The sequence below is a fragment of the Pelodiscus sinensis genome, chromosome 22 (assembly GCF_052426305.1).
Source record: "Pelodiscus sinensis isolate ZL-2025 chromosome 22, ASM5242630v1, whole genome shotgun sequence".
NCBI lineage: Eukaryota > Metazoa > Chordata > Testudines > Trionychidae > Pelodiscus > Pelodiscus sinensis.
In genome coordinates, this window is record NC_143073.1 from 14805799 (window position 1) to 14818353 (window position 12555).

At 57.4% G+C, this 12555-nt stretch overlaps 1 protein-coding gene across 2 annotated transcripts; it reads left to right on the forward strand.

Annotated features, from left to right (window-relative positions):
* Nucleotides 1-856: 856 nt before the first annotated feature.
* On the forward strand, nt 857-10405 carry LOC102451806 (protein mono-ADP-ribosyltransferase TIPARP-like). Of its 2 annotated transcripts, none has more exons than XM_006116185.4 (6): nt 857-1187; nt 5216-5803; nt 7882-8044; nt 8223-8410; nt 8491-8736; nt 9200-10405. In XM_006116185.4, exons 2-6 carry the CDS (start codon nt 5253-5255, stop codon nt 9648-9650), a joined length of 1599 nt encoding a protein of 532 aa, XP_006116247.2. In that variant the 5' UTR covers nt 857-1187; nt 5216-5252; the 3' UTR covers nt 9651-10405. The 2 variants fall into 2 exon arrangements, with proteins under 2 accessions (XP_006116247.2, XP_075763416.1); XM_075907301.2 differs by lacking the exon at nt 857-1187 and adding an exon at nt 1328-1735.
* Nucleotides 10406-12555: the final 2150 nt, after the last annotated feature.

The following is a 12555-nucleotide window of genomic DNA, read 5'->3' on the forward strand; positions in this document are numbered from 1 at the left end:
ACAGGCAACATAAATTTCATGCGCAAGAACGCCCAATGGCTAAAATGGCCATCGGAGCTTGCTTGTGCAAGAAAGCGTCTACTCTGGCACGGATGCTTTTGCTCAAAAGCACATCTCTTGCGCAAAGGCACATGCAAGTGTAGACGCTCTCTTGCGCAAATACTTTAACGCAAAAACTCTTGCGTTAAAAGTATTTGCGCAAAATCTTGCCAATGTAGACGTAGCCTTTGTGTTTATCCATCTGTGAGTCTGTTTATTCAAAAATGCCTCCAAATGGTAAGCACTAGGACAACCAAATTTGGTTTGTAGCTTCCTCTTCTAACTTAAAACAAGGTCAGGGTTTGGTTGTGCCAAGACAATAGGATGCATGTGGAATGTAATTGTTTTGCATGGGCTGCGTCCACCACTGCTCCAGGCTGGCTCTGGGGAGCAGCCAATAGGTGGGACATGGGTCCTTGCCATGCCAGGGAGAAGCTGGCGAGTGGACAACACAGCCCTCTCCACCCAGGGCCAGTCCTGGCCATGTGCAATGCCGGATAAGTCTTCTAGTTAACCCTAAATTTGAACATTTCTTTCTAGTGAAAGTGACTCCAGGAATCTCTAAAAGGGCGAGTTTCTTTCTAGTGAGTTTGCCCCAAAGTGACTCACTAACTCAGAACTAAGTCTACACGTTTCTGTAGAAGGAAAATTGACCTTGCCTCTTCCTCCTCCCTACGGCTGGGAAAAGGAAAGCAAAAGCTGGCTGGCTGCCCGCCGCCCGAGCGAGTGATCTGTAGCTCTGTCTGGGAGGGGCCCTCGGATTTCTCACCATGACTCGGCAGTGGCCGGGGGGAGGATCAGGAAGTGGTATGGGGCAGGGGGCGGGGATCAGACAAGTTAAAGCCAGTGTTCAGCGGGTCAGGAGAAACTGGCCCCAGACTGGGTCATTTCTTCGGGGAGGGAGGGATGAAACTTACAAGAACTTTTTGTTATTGTTTGGGTCGCTTTTGGAGAGTTGGTGGTTGCGCTCGGAAGTAGCATCCCGAAACTGAGAGGCGAGGGAGTGGTTTTTAGAGGGGGGGGGAACAAAACACAAGCAACCAGCAACTTCCTGCCTTCCCCCCAGTCCCTTGCTGTTGGATGCTGATCGGAGAGAGTCGGGGTGCGGAGAACCGGCTGCTGTGAAGCCGGGGCCGGCTCCAGAAGGGGTGAGTGGGCCCCCCCAGAGAGGGGGCGGCTGGGGTGGGGGGGTGAGGGCTACAGTTAGCGCAGCTCCCTACTTTGGCTGCAGGGAGCTGAGGTCGTGGGCCGCGGGGCAGGGCTGAGAATAGATGTGATGAGTTGATTGCGAGAGTGGCTGTGGCAGGGAAGCCGGGGTGCAGGGATCCCGGACTCCTGGGTCCTCTCCCCGGCTCTGGGCCGGGGAACTGGGGGAGCGGGAGCCCCCACTCCTGGGCTCGCTGCCCGCCCCGTGCACTCTGATCTCTCGCACCACCGTTTCCGTTTCCCTCCCCCTTGCAGTCTGGTGGCTTTTTCTGCAAAACCATCTGCCTGTTTCCGAGATCTGCCCCCGCCCCCAGCTGGGACCGCGGGGGGTGGGGCGGTGGGCTGCAGCCGGGAAGCGGGGCTGGTATCTCTGAACGACGCTCCGCTTGGGGCAGCGCCAAAGACTCATTCCCAGTCGCGTTTCACCGGGCCAGGCCTCGGCAGCTGGGACGTGAATCATTTCCGAGCTGTCGGCAGCTGGGAGCTTCAGGTCAGGTCTCTTTATGACTCAGTAGGACGGGCTCCCATCCCCCACCCCAGCTCTCACCACTAGCCCCCACTCCCCTCCCAGCGCTGGGAGAGAAGCCAGGAGTCCTGCTCCCAGCTTCCCCACCCCCTCCGTCAGGCCTGTTGCCTTCCCCAGACCTCAAAATACCCCCATGTAGCTATCTGTCCAGGTAGCTGAATAGCTTTGGGGCTATTTCTTCCCCCTCCCCATATTATCCAGTTGGGGAGAGGGAAGGATTAAATCTCATGTAATTCCACGGCAGTGGTGATGAGATATGGCCCATTGGCCTGCTCTGGAGGGAACCAGGAAGAGACCCTACAATAACAAACATGCCTTGGGTGGAGATCCCAAGTCAGTCTGCTACAAATCTCCAGGACTGAGAACAGCTGGGGCTCTGGGACTGTCTGTGACCCCTAGTCCCATCCACCTCTGGGAGCAGGGGACAATTCTGAGCCATCCAGGTGGAGACAGCCTGGCCTGGGTCCTCTGCCAGGATCCCTTCATGGGTTCTCTCCCCTGTTCTGGGAGAGTAGTGGGGTTTAGTGGTTAGGGCAGAAGGGTGGGGGCTGGGAGCCAGGACACCTGGGTTCCATTCCAGCCATTTCCAGTAGTGCTGAGTCACAAGCCTGGGACACTCTTAGCTTCTTGCATGGGGTACCTCCCCATGCAGCTTGGATCAGGCTGTTCTGAGCTCGCTTGTGGCTGCGGAGTGGGGGCCTATTCTCTCTGGGCTGATCCAAGTCAGTTCACTTGGCACCCCATGTCCCAGTCCCTCCCTTCATGGGAAAGCCTGGCAGAAGTGATGGAACAGACTCCCATCCGGTGGCTCTGGGTTGCTGATTCTGGACAGGGCTGGGGGAACAAGCTGCCTGGGCTGGTTGGTCCTTAATACACCCGGAGGAGGAGATTTGGCCCTGATGTGATGAGTATCACATCTCACTTCTGATGAGAAAGTTGAACCCCCCCCCCCTCCTGACCAAATGCAGCAAAAAAGCACAGCTACACGTCTCGCCAGCTTGCCACAGTCTTGCCAAAGTGGTCCACTTGAAAAACAAGATTCACAAAAAGTCAAAACTGGCATGATTTTTTTTGGGGGAAGAGGAAAGGGTCGAAACAACGTTTGGGTTGGAATTTCCTTCCATTGGATGTGTCTAAAGATTGGCTCTCAATATTTGTCAAAAGCTTTTGGCAATGATCTTGCACTGTACATGTTTAAAAATTGCCAGGACATTAATCCAAAAATTAAGATCTATTCAGAACTGTTCTGGGTTGTGTGTGTGTGTGCATTTAATTTAACACTTGCCAAAATGTGTGGGTTTTCTTTTAAACCATTCAAAACTGAAACAAAACTTTTTTGTTTGTGCCGAAGTGGGGGCATTTTATGACTCCAGTTCATAAACAAAACATTTTGGGGAATTCGTTTCTCCCACACACACTTAAAACCTACCAGTGTCCCTTCCCAAGTTCTGGTGTCCAGCCCTTCACCAAAAACATGGAAATCAGTGGAGTCATATCCAGGGCTGAGATCTCGGAGAAACAGCAGAGGGTATGTCTGTCCAAGGCAAATATCATTTCTTTTCCATCAGCTTAGCCCAGTGGTCTCCAGCCTTTTTAAGCACAAGATCACTTTTTCAATTTGTCAGTCCAGGATCTACCTCAAACCCAAATACCCCTGCTCCACCCCTTTGATGAGGACCCACCCTCCTCACTCTGTGAAAATGGGGTACAGGAGAGGGGGACAGAGCAACACCGAGGCCCCCCTGCCTGTCTTCCCCATCCCGCACTACATGCAGGAGGCTCCCAGGGGACAGGTCTGAGGTTCTGGGCAGGAGCAGCAGGGCAGTGGGGGGAAGGGCAACTGAAGTGCAGGCACTTGAGAGCCTCCCAGCCAAACCAGTCAGGATCACCTGTCAGAGGCTCCAAGATCTTCCGATCGACTGGTTGTTGACCACTGGCTTAGCCCTATGTCCATTGGGATTTGGGTTAGCACAGCTGTGTTGGTGGAGACATGGTTCATTCACAGCCCAGGCCAACACAGAGAGTAGTTCATGAAAGATGTGGTATCATTAGAGAAGATTCAAAAGGGTGTGGAAAAACTTAACAGCCCTCAACCTATTTAGCGAATCAAGGTGAAGACACACATGAGGCTGGGGAAAGCATCGGCTTTTTTGAAAAGCCACCGTCAAATTTCAGGCGAGACCAGAAGCAGCGAAGTGCAAAAGTTCCCACGAATCTTGGCATTGAAAGAAACTTCCCATTTTGTCTGTTTCAAAACATGTTTGAAATACATCCCCCTTTTTTTAAATCCAAAACTACCTCCCCACCCCCACGTGAACAGCAAGGTGAAATCACCACACATTCACAACCAATTTTGGTGTCCCCAAATCGGCCTTTTTCTGCCAGGGTGGGGCAAGTTTCCAATGGCATGAGGATGAGGAGAGGAGGGTGTGCACTTCAATCACGCACACAAAGGGGTGTGCAGATGGGGATTGCTCACAAATTGTCTTTATACCATCCCACTCTTGTTTCCTAGAAGGGAGGTTGATTAAAGGCTGGGGCAGCCTTGGCTTCCTAAAAGACAGGATTTACCCCAGCTCTAGACGTCAGTTCCGAAACCTAACCCTTTGCACACCTCAAACAGACCATCATTAGCCCAGAGATGTGGGGAGTCATCACACTGGATCAGACCCATCTATCCCAGCATCCTGGCTGTGCTGGCGACCAGCTAGAAACCAAAACTTTTGGTTCTCTTTCCAGCTGTGGACAAGAGGAGGGCTCTGGTTATTTTTGCAACCCCAGTCCTTGTCTGACCCCTCTCTGGGTCCTAGCCTCTAGATCTTTGTGGCAGGGATCAGAGTGGTAGCCATGTTAGTCTGAATCTGCATAAATAATGAGAAGTCCTGTGGCACCTTAGAGACTAACAGATTTATTGGAGCATAAGCTTTCGTGGGCAATGACCCACTTCATCAGATGCATGTCAACTGTGAGAGGGAGTTCCCCAGGCCAATTCTTCTTGAGCCAGCAGGGCGGGAGCTGCATAAGCTGGCCTGTGCCCATCGGGCCCTGGCTCAGGTCCTGCAGCACTGCTGATGCTTGAATGACTTAATATGTCACAGGTTCTTCCTCTCCCCCCACCTGATAACACTCCCTGCCTCTATTTCCTGTTTTTTTCACATCTGAAAGGCCATGTCCCCAGCCAATCCAGCTGCTCCCCTTCGGGCACTGGCGCTGACCCAGGGTTCCTCCATCAGGCATCCTCCCCCAGCTGCTGTAGGGTGGCTGTCTATTTTGTGAAGTGTAGAGCACCAGGTACACTGGGAGTCGGGACTCCTGGGTTCTCTCCCCAGCTCTGGGAGGGGAGCAGGGACTGGTGGTTAGAGCGGGGGGAGGGGACTGGGAGCCAGGACTCCTGGGTTCTGACCCCCAGCACTAACTCTTGGTCATTCTCTGCCTGTTTTCCAGCTCTCCCCTTGAGGATCAGGCTGTGTCGCAGCGCCCCATGGCGGCCAGCAATGGTGCCCCTACAGCTCCACCGCCCACCCAGCTCAAACACTCCCGCCGGAAGGCGCTCCGCCGCATCTGCCCCATCATCCTGCGAAACAAGGCTCACATGTGGCGGCTCCAGCACCATCCCCCAGAGCTGGGCAGTGTCCCCAGAGCCCCTGGCTCACCCCCCACAGCTCCAGCCACCCCCACCAGCGACCCCTATGGGGAGATAGTGGAGCTGGCGCTGGGGGAGGTGGAGGTGGCTCCGGAGCCGGCCCAGGAGCCCGGGCCTGGGTGTGAAGAGCTGACCTTGGACCACCTCCTGGAGATCGTGGCCCAGTTGGAGTACCACACGCACCCCGAGGATGGGGTGGACATCTGCCCCCGCTTCCTTCTGGGCTGCTGCTTCTCTGGCACCAGCTGCCCCCAGCACCACACCCTCCTGCCCTACCACTGGCAGCTGAGGGAGAGCACTGGCTGGCGGAGCGTGGGGCCTGACGCCCACGAGACGCTGGAGCGGTTTTACAGTGACCCCGAGCGCACCCGTGTGCGGGCCTCGTACCAGTGAGTTTGCTGGGGGTCGGGCCAGGCTGGGAGCCAGGACTCCTGGGTTTTCTCCTTAGAGCTGGGAGTGGGGGGCTGGTGGGTTAAAGTAGGAGGATGGGGGGCCCTAGTCAGCCAATCTCTCCTCCCAGTAAATTGCTGTTGGGAGGGCCGGGTTGTGGGGGGAGGTTGTTTCTATGACAAAGTGAAAGTTTTTCATCTGGATTGTTTGTTTAATGCCCCAATGTGACCTTGATGGGTGTCAGGGCTGGGGGGGTCATTGATGGGGTTGGGGCAACAGGAGATCTGGAGTGGTGGACATAGGGAATCACATGGGGTATGTCTACACTACCCCACTAGTTCGAACTAGCGGGGTAATGTAGTCATACCGCACTTGCAAATGAAGCCCGGGATTTGAATTTCCCGGGCTTCATTTGCATAAGCGGGGAGCCGCCATTTTTAAATCCCCGCTCGTTCGAACCCCGTGCCGCGCGGCTACACGCGGCACGGAGTAGCTAGTTCGGATTAGGCTTCCTAATCCGAACTAGCTGTACTCCTCATTCCACGAGGAGTACAGCTAGTTTGGATTAGGAAGCCTAATCCGAACTAGCTACTCTGTGCCGCGTGTAGCCGCGCGGCACGGGGTTCGAACTAGCCGGGATTTAAAAATGGCAGCTCCCCGCTTATGCAAATGAAGCCCGGGAAATTCAAATCCCGGGCTTCATTTGCAAGTGCGGTATGCCTACATTACCCCGCTAGTTCGAACTAGTGGGGTAGTGTAGACATACCCATGGTGGGTTGGGGGCATGGGTTGGAGGGGGGAGAAGGTGCTGGATAGGGGGCATAAGTGGTCAGCCAGGGGTGGAAGCCTTGTGTCCATTGGGGCACAGGAGGGGGGGCAGGTCATGGGCACAGCCTAAGGGTCATCTAAAAGGACAATGGTATTTGTGCATGTTCTGGAAGTGGGAGGTGTTGGTGGTTTTGGGGTACAGAGGGATAGTGGGGCAGTGTTTCGGAGGCTGGAGGGAATGGGGGGCAGTGTGACAATGTATGGATGTATAGAAGGCTGGTATGTTGGGGGGATGGAGGCAGTGGGGCAGTATTTGGGGGCACGGGGTTGGCGGATGGGGGCAGTGGGACGGTGTTTGGGGGCACAGAGGGTTGGCGGGATAGGGGCAGTGAAGCGGTGTTTGGGGGCACAGAGGGTTGGCGGGATAGGGGCAGTGTTTGTGGGCACAGGACCTTGGCAGGACGGAGGCAGTGGGGTGGTGTTTGGGGGGCAGGGGGTTGGCAGGATGGGCAGTGTGGCGGTGTTTGGGGACACAGGGCTGGTGGGTTGGGGGCAGTGGAGCAGTATTTAGGGGCACAGGGGGTTGGTGGGACGGGGCAGTGGGGCGGTGTTTAGGGGCACAGGGGGTTGGTGGGATGGGGGCAGTGGAGCAGTGTTTAGGGGCACAGGGGGTTGGTGGGATGGGGCAGTGGGGCGGTGTTTAGGGGCACAGGGGGTTGGTGGGACGGGGCAGTGGAGCAGTGTTTAGGGGCACAGGGGGTTGGTGGGACGGGGCAGTGGGGCGGTGGTGTTTAGGGGCACAGGGGGTTGGTGGGACGGGGCAGTGGGGCGGTGTTTAGGGGCACAGGGGGTTGGTGGGACGGGGCAGTGGGGCGGTGTTTAGGGGCACAGGGGGTTGGTGGGACGGGGCAGTGGGGCGGTGTTTAGGGGCACAGGGGGTTGGTGGGACGGGGCAGTGGGGCGGTGTTTAGGGGCACAGGGGGTTGGTGGGACGGGGCAGTGGGGCGGTGTTTAGGGGCACAGGGGGTTGGTGGGACGGGGCAGTGGGGCGGTGTTTAGGGGCACAGGGGGTTGGTGGGACGGGACAGTGGGGCGGTGTTTAGGGGCACAGGGGGTTGGTGGGATGGGGGCAGTGGAGCAGTGTTTAGGGGCACAGGGGGTTGGTGGGATGGGGCAGTGGGGCGGCGTTTGGGGGGACAGGGGAGCTGGTGGGTTGGGGGGCAGTGAATGGGAATCTGAGCCATGTCTCCCTACCCTTGGGGATGGGGCCACTCCCTACCCCAGTGACCCCATCTCCCTGGCCCGGCAGGGACGTCGCCTTCGATATCGACCTGGTGACCATGCAGGTGCAGAACAGCCCCCACTTCACCCGGATCCGTCGCCTCAGCACCTCGGCCGCAAGTGGCACCCCCTTCAGCACCACACTGCAGTACTACTGGCAGGGGCTTGGCAGCTGGGAGCCCTACAGCACGGTGAGCCAGGGCCTAGAGCTGAGGGGGCTGGGAGCCAGGACTCCTGGGTTTTCTCCCAGGCTCTGAGAGGGGAGTGGGGACCGGTGGTTGGAGCAGGGCAGGCCAGGAGCCTGGACACCTGGGTTCTCTCCTCTGCTTGGAGAGGGACGAGGGCTGCTGACCCTTCCTCTCTCCCCAGCCCTTCACGGAGCACATCGAGGCAGCGCTGCAGAGCGGTCAGCAGGAGGTGCTGTGCAGCACAGCTGAGCACAGCTACCAGCTGCACCTGCAGGCTGGCTACCAGCGCAACTTGGCCACTGGCACCCTGCGTCCCCTGCAGGCCCGCCCTGTCTTCCGCGCCCCTGCCTTGCTGCTGCCAGAGCTACGGTAACCGCCCCGTGCCCCCATCCTGCTGCTGCTCCCAGCTGTGCTCACAGCCCCCTCACCCTCTGCCTTTGCCCCTGCAGGACCCTCTCCGGCAGCCTGTACCTGCCTCCTCCACCGGCCCCAGGGCCACCCGTGGCACAGCCCTACCCTGAGACCTGGGTGCCGCTCACCCCGGAGCAGGACTGGCACAAGGTGCCCATGTCGATCGAAGACCGTGGCTTCCGCCTCATCTACGGCCTCTTCCACAAGAGCCTGCCCGAGGCACGGTACCGCCTGTTGCAGGTGTGGCGGGTGCAGAACCCCTTTCTGTGGGACAAATACAAGCGGTGAGTGCCCCTGGCTCTGCGTCCCCCTGGAACTCCAGCCTGCACCCCCACCCTCCTATCCCTGTCCCCACAGCCTGTGCCCCCACAGTCCCTAGCCCGGCATTCCCCCAGGCCCTCCAACACTGTCCCCAGGAACCTGCATGCTCCTGATCCCTCCACAGCTCCTAGCCTCTTTCCCAGGCCCCTGCGCTATCCACTCCCTCCTATCCCTGCATCTCCCCACACCTCCCACATCCTACCAGCCCTATCCCCTACACTCAGCACCTGCCCTTTGGCCCCCAACCTGCACCCACTCAGCACTCCCTACTCCTGATGCCTCCTCCCAGACATCTCCTGGGTGCCCACCCCCTGCCTGTGGGACAGGGACGAAGGAAAAGGTGCTTGGCTGTGACCACTAGCCCCCACTCTCCTCCTGGAGCCAGGAGAGGACCCAAGCATCCTGTGTCTCTCCACTCCCTTCCAGGAAGCAGAGCCACATGAGCCGGCAGATGTCTCCAGAGCAGCAGAGGCGGAATGAGCGTCACCTTTTCCATGGCACGTCAGCGGGCGCAGTGCCGGCCATCTGCAAACACAACCTGGACCCTCGCCTGTCAGGGAAACATGCCGCTATCTATGGGCAGGGCAGCTACTTTGCCCGGCGTGCCAGTTACTCCCACCGCTACGCACCCCCCTCGGAGGCCGGCCTGCGCCACGTCTTCCTCTGTAAGGTGCTGGTGGGGCGCTGGGCCCAGGGGCAGGCGGCTCTGCGCCGGCCCCCACCCCTGGATGCTGGTGACCCAGCCAGCAACCTCTATGACTCTTGCGTGGACAACTTGAGTGACCCCCAGATCTACGTAGTCTTCGACAACGACCAGTGCTACCCCTACTTCCTCATCCAGTATCGTGAGCTGGAGGATGTGGTGGCGGTGGACTGAGGGGCAGAGAACCCAGGAGTCCTGCTGCCAACCCCAGGGCTTCTCCTGGCTGATGAGCAGGCGGGGGAGAACCCAGGAGTCCTGCTGCCAACCCCAGGGCTGCTTCTGGCTGATGAGCAGGGGGAGAGAACCTAGAAGTCCTGCTGCTGCCCTGCTGGATTTTCTGACTCTGCTCAAGGGGGGATGAGGCTGTCCCCCAAGAATTGAGGGGTAGGATGGGAACAGGTACAGCCAGTGGAAGGGGCCAGTGGGGCTGTGAGTGTTCGGGGTTGGACACAGCAGGAAGTGATGTTAGTAGGTACAACCCATTTGGTCAGGGTATGTCAGGAAGTGAAGCCAACCATGGACTTGGCTGTGCGCAGACCTAAATGTCACAGATAAAGGCTGCCCCTGGAAATAATGTCATCACAGAGTCAACTGGGTGCAGTGACCCAGGGGCACCGACTTTTAATGACATTTAAAAAAAAAACACAAAAAAACCTAATTTGAGAGGCCTGAGGGAGGCTCCGCCCACTCTTCTGAGTGCCCAGAAACTGAATCAACAAAGCACAGTACCTCCCACTTTGCCAAACCAGCTCTTGATGCTGGCCATGTAGGTACCATCTTGCTTTCCCTGCCCAGCACTGGCACGGTTGCCTGGGACTGGCCCCTGGGCATCATCTGCTGCGGATTTCATAAGGGAGTGAGTGGGAGGGGGAGAACCTGGCTCCACCATTCCCCAACCCCAAAGCAATAAACCAGACACAGAAGCTCAAGTTGTGTCTGTGTTCCGGGTCGGGCAGGGCCATGGGTCACTCCTCACAAGCTGGGAGAGGGGCTGGGCTTGGGCTGTAACCAACAAAGCCACCAGCTTACAGCTCCAGCATGGGGTTCCCACAACCCATTGGCTTTTCACTAGGGCCAGAGACATGCAATTGGTTTCGGTTCCCCCTGTCCCAGCTGTAGGGCCCATGCTCATGCCGGGAAATCCAGTGCATAAGGCAGAGAATAAACCAGCATCTTCACTCCTTCCCCCTCAGCAGAGCAGAAATTGGGAGCATCCTGAGACCAGGGTCAACCGGGCCATTGGACCAGCTGCTCGCAGGATGGGGCCCCTATGGGTGTGTCTAGACTACATGCCTCCATCAATGGAGGCATGTAGATTAGACAGATAGGCAAAGGGAAATGAAGCCGCGATTTAAATAATCGTGGCTTCATTTAAATTTACATGGCTGCCGTGCTGAGCCGACAAACAGCTGATCAGCTGTTTGTTGGCTCAGCGCGCTAGTCTAGATGCTACGTGCTGACCTGAAAGCCTTTTATCGACATCCCCCTTATGCCTCGTAGGATGAGGTTTACAGGGGATGTCGATAAAAGGCTTTCATGTCGGCAGGGGAACGTCCAGACTAGTGCACTGAGCCGACAAACAGCTGATCAGCTGTTTGTTGGCTCAGCGCGGCAGCCATATAAATTTAAATGAAGCCGCGATTATTTAAATCGCGGCTTCATTTCCCTTTGCCAAAAAAACAAATCTACATGGCTCCGTTGATGGAGCCATGTAGTTTAGATGTATCCTATGAGTCTATTGCCCAAGCATGGCAGCTGCTCAGTGGGAAACACCAGCTCCCACCCTGTGGGGAGGCAACTCACATGGGCCATGAGACTGTTCTGATACCAGATCTGCTGCTGCAGACCCCTGGCTTCAGTTTCTGCAGCTGCCTCTTTCTTTCCAGCCCATGCCCAGTCCCTGGTTATCAGAGCCATGGGCCTCTGGGGCTGGACGTGTCTCTCCTCAGCCCAGCCATGCTAGCAGAAACATTTTCCAAAGGAACTAGGCCTCCAAATCCAGCAGCTGCTGTCTTCCATCCACCAGTCGGCCCCTGCCTCAGCCCCTGGGCCAGCTTGGCATGTGGCTACAGCCTGCACACACCCTGCCTCCCCAGAGTGTCTGTCACGTACCCGCCATGGTGCTCGAGTGGCAGGGACAGTAGCTGTACAAATGTTACTTTCACCACTGGGTTGGACTAATGTGTTAAATGGATCCTCTCGGATGAGAGGGGGGAGAGGGTAGGGCTGAGACCACAGTGCAAATTCCACCCTGGCTCTCCCATGCTTCAGTGGCAGGGTTTGCCCCTGTAAGATGCTTGGGACCCCAGCTGCTGCCCCTCTTCACATATACCACTGGGGCACCCACTAACACCTGCCTCCCATTTCCATGGAGACCCTGCTGTGGTGTCTCAGGGTGACATGGGGCAGCCTTGCATGGCTGTCAGGCCCCCTTGTGACCACTGGAAGCCAGAGCCAGGAAGAGAACCCAGGCATCCTGGCTCCCACTGTTCTAACCCATGCAGTCCTGAAGTTCTGCTCCAGTTTGGAGCCCTTTTCAGCAGTTTCCTCTCCAGGGAGGCCCTCACACCCGTAATTCTGTCCCCACTTCAGCTCCTACCACGTCTCAATGCAGGGCGTTTGCACTGGCCCGCATTGCCATTGGGTGGCTCATCTCTGGCACCAGCCCAGTCTCCCCCAGGCTGGCGTCAGGGCCTGGTATGGTGCTGGGCCCCGCCACAGAAGGGGTAAGTCAGCCTCAGTGAAATACCCCCGGACCCTCAGGCTGCAGAGTGCGAGTGGTCGGCGAGGCAGGCGAGAGCAGTCTGTCCCTCCCAGATCTCACACCGGCTCTGTTCCTGGCTTGTTAATTGAACCCTGCACCCACCGTGGAGCCAGCGGCTGCCGCAGACTCACTGGCCTCCATTCCTGGTGACTCGATCGCTTCAGAACCAGCAGCAGCCCTTCGGATGTTAGCCCAGCTGGCTAGTTCTCCAGGGCAGGCCATGCTGCACCTCAGCGGCTGCCAACACCCAGGTGGGAAAGGGAGGTGTGCCTGCATCTCCACTGTAAGGCTGTGTCTACATTGGCATGATTTTGT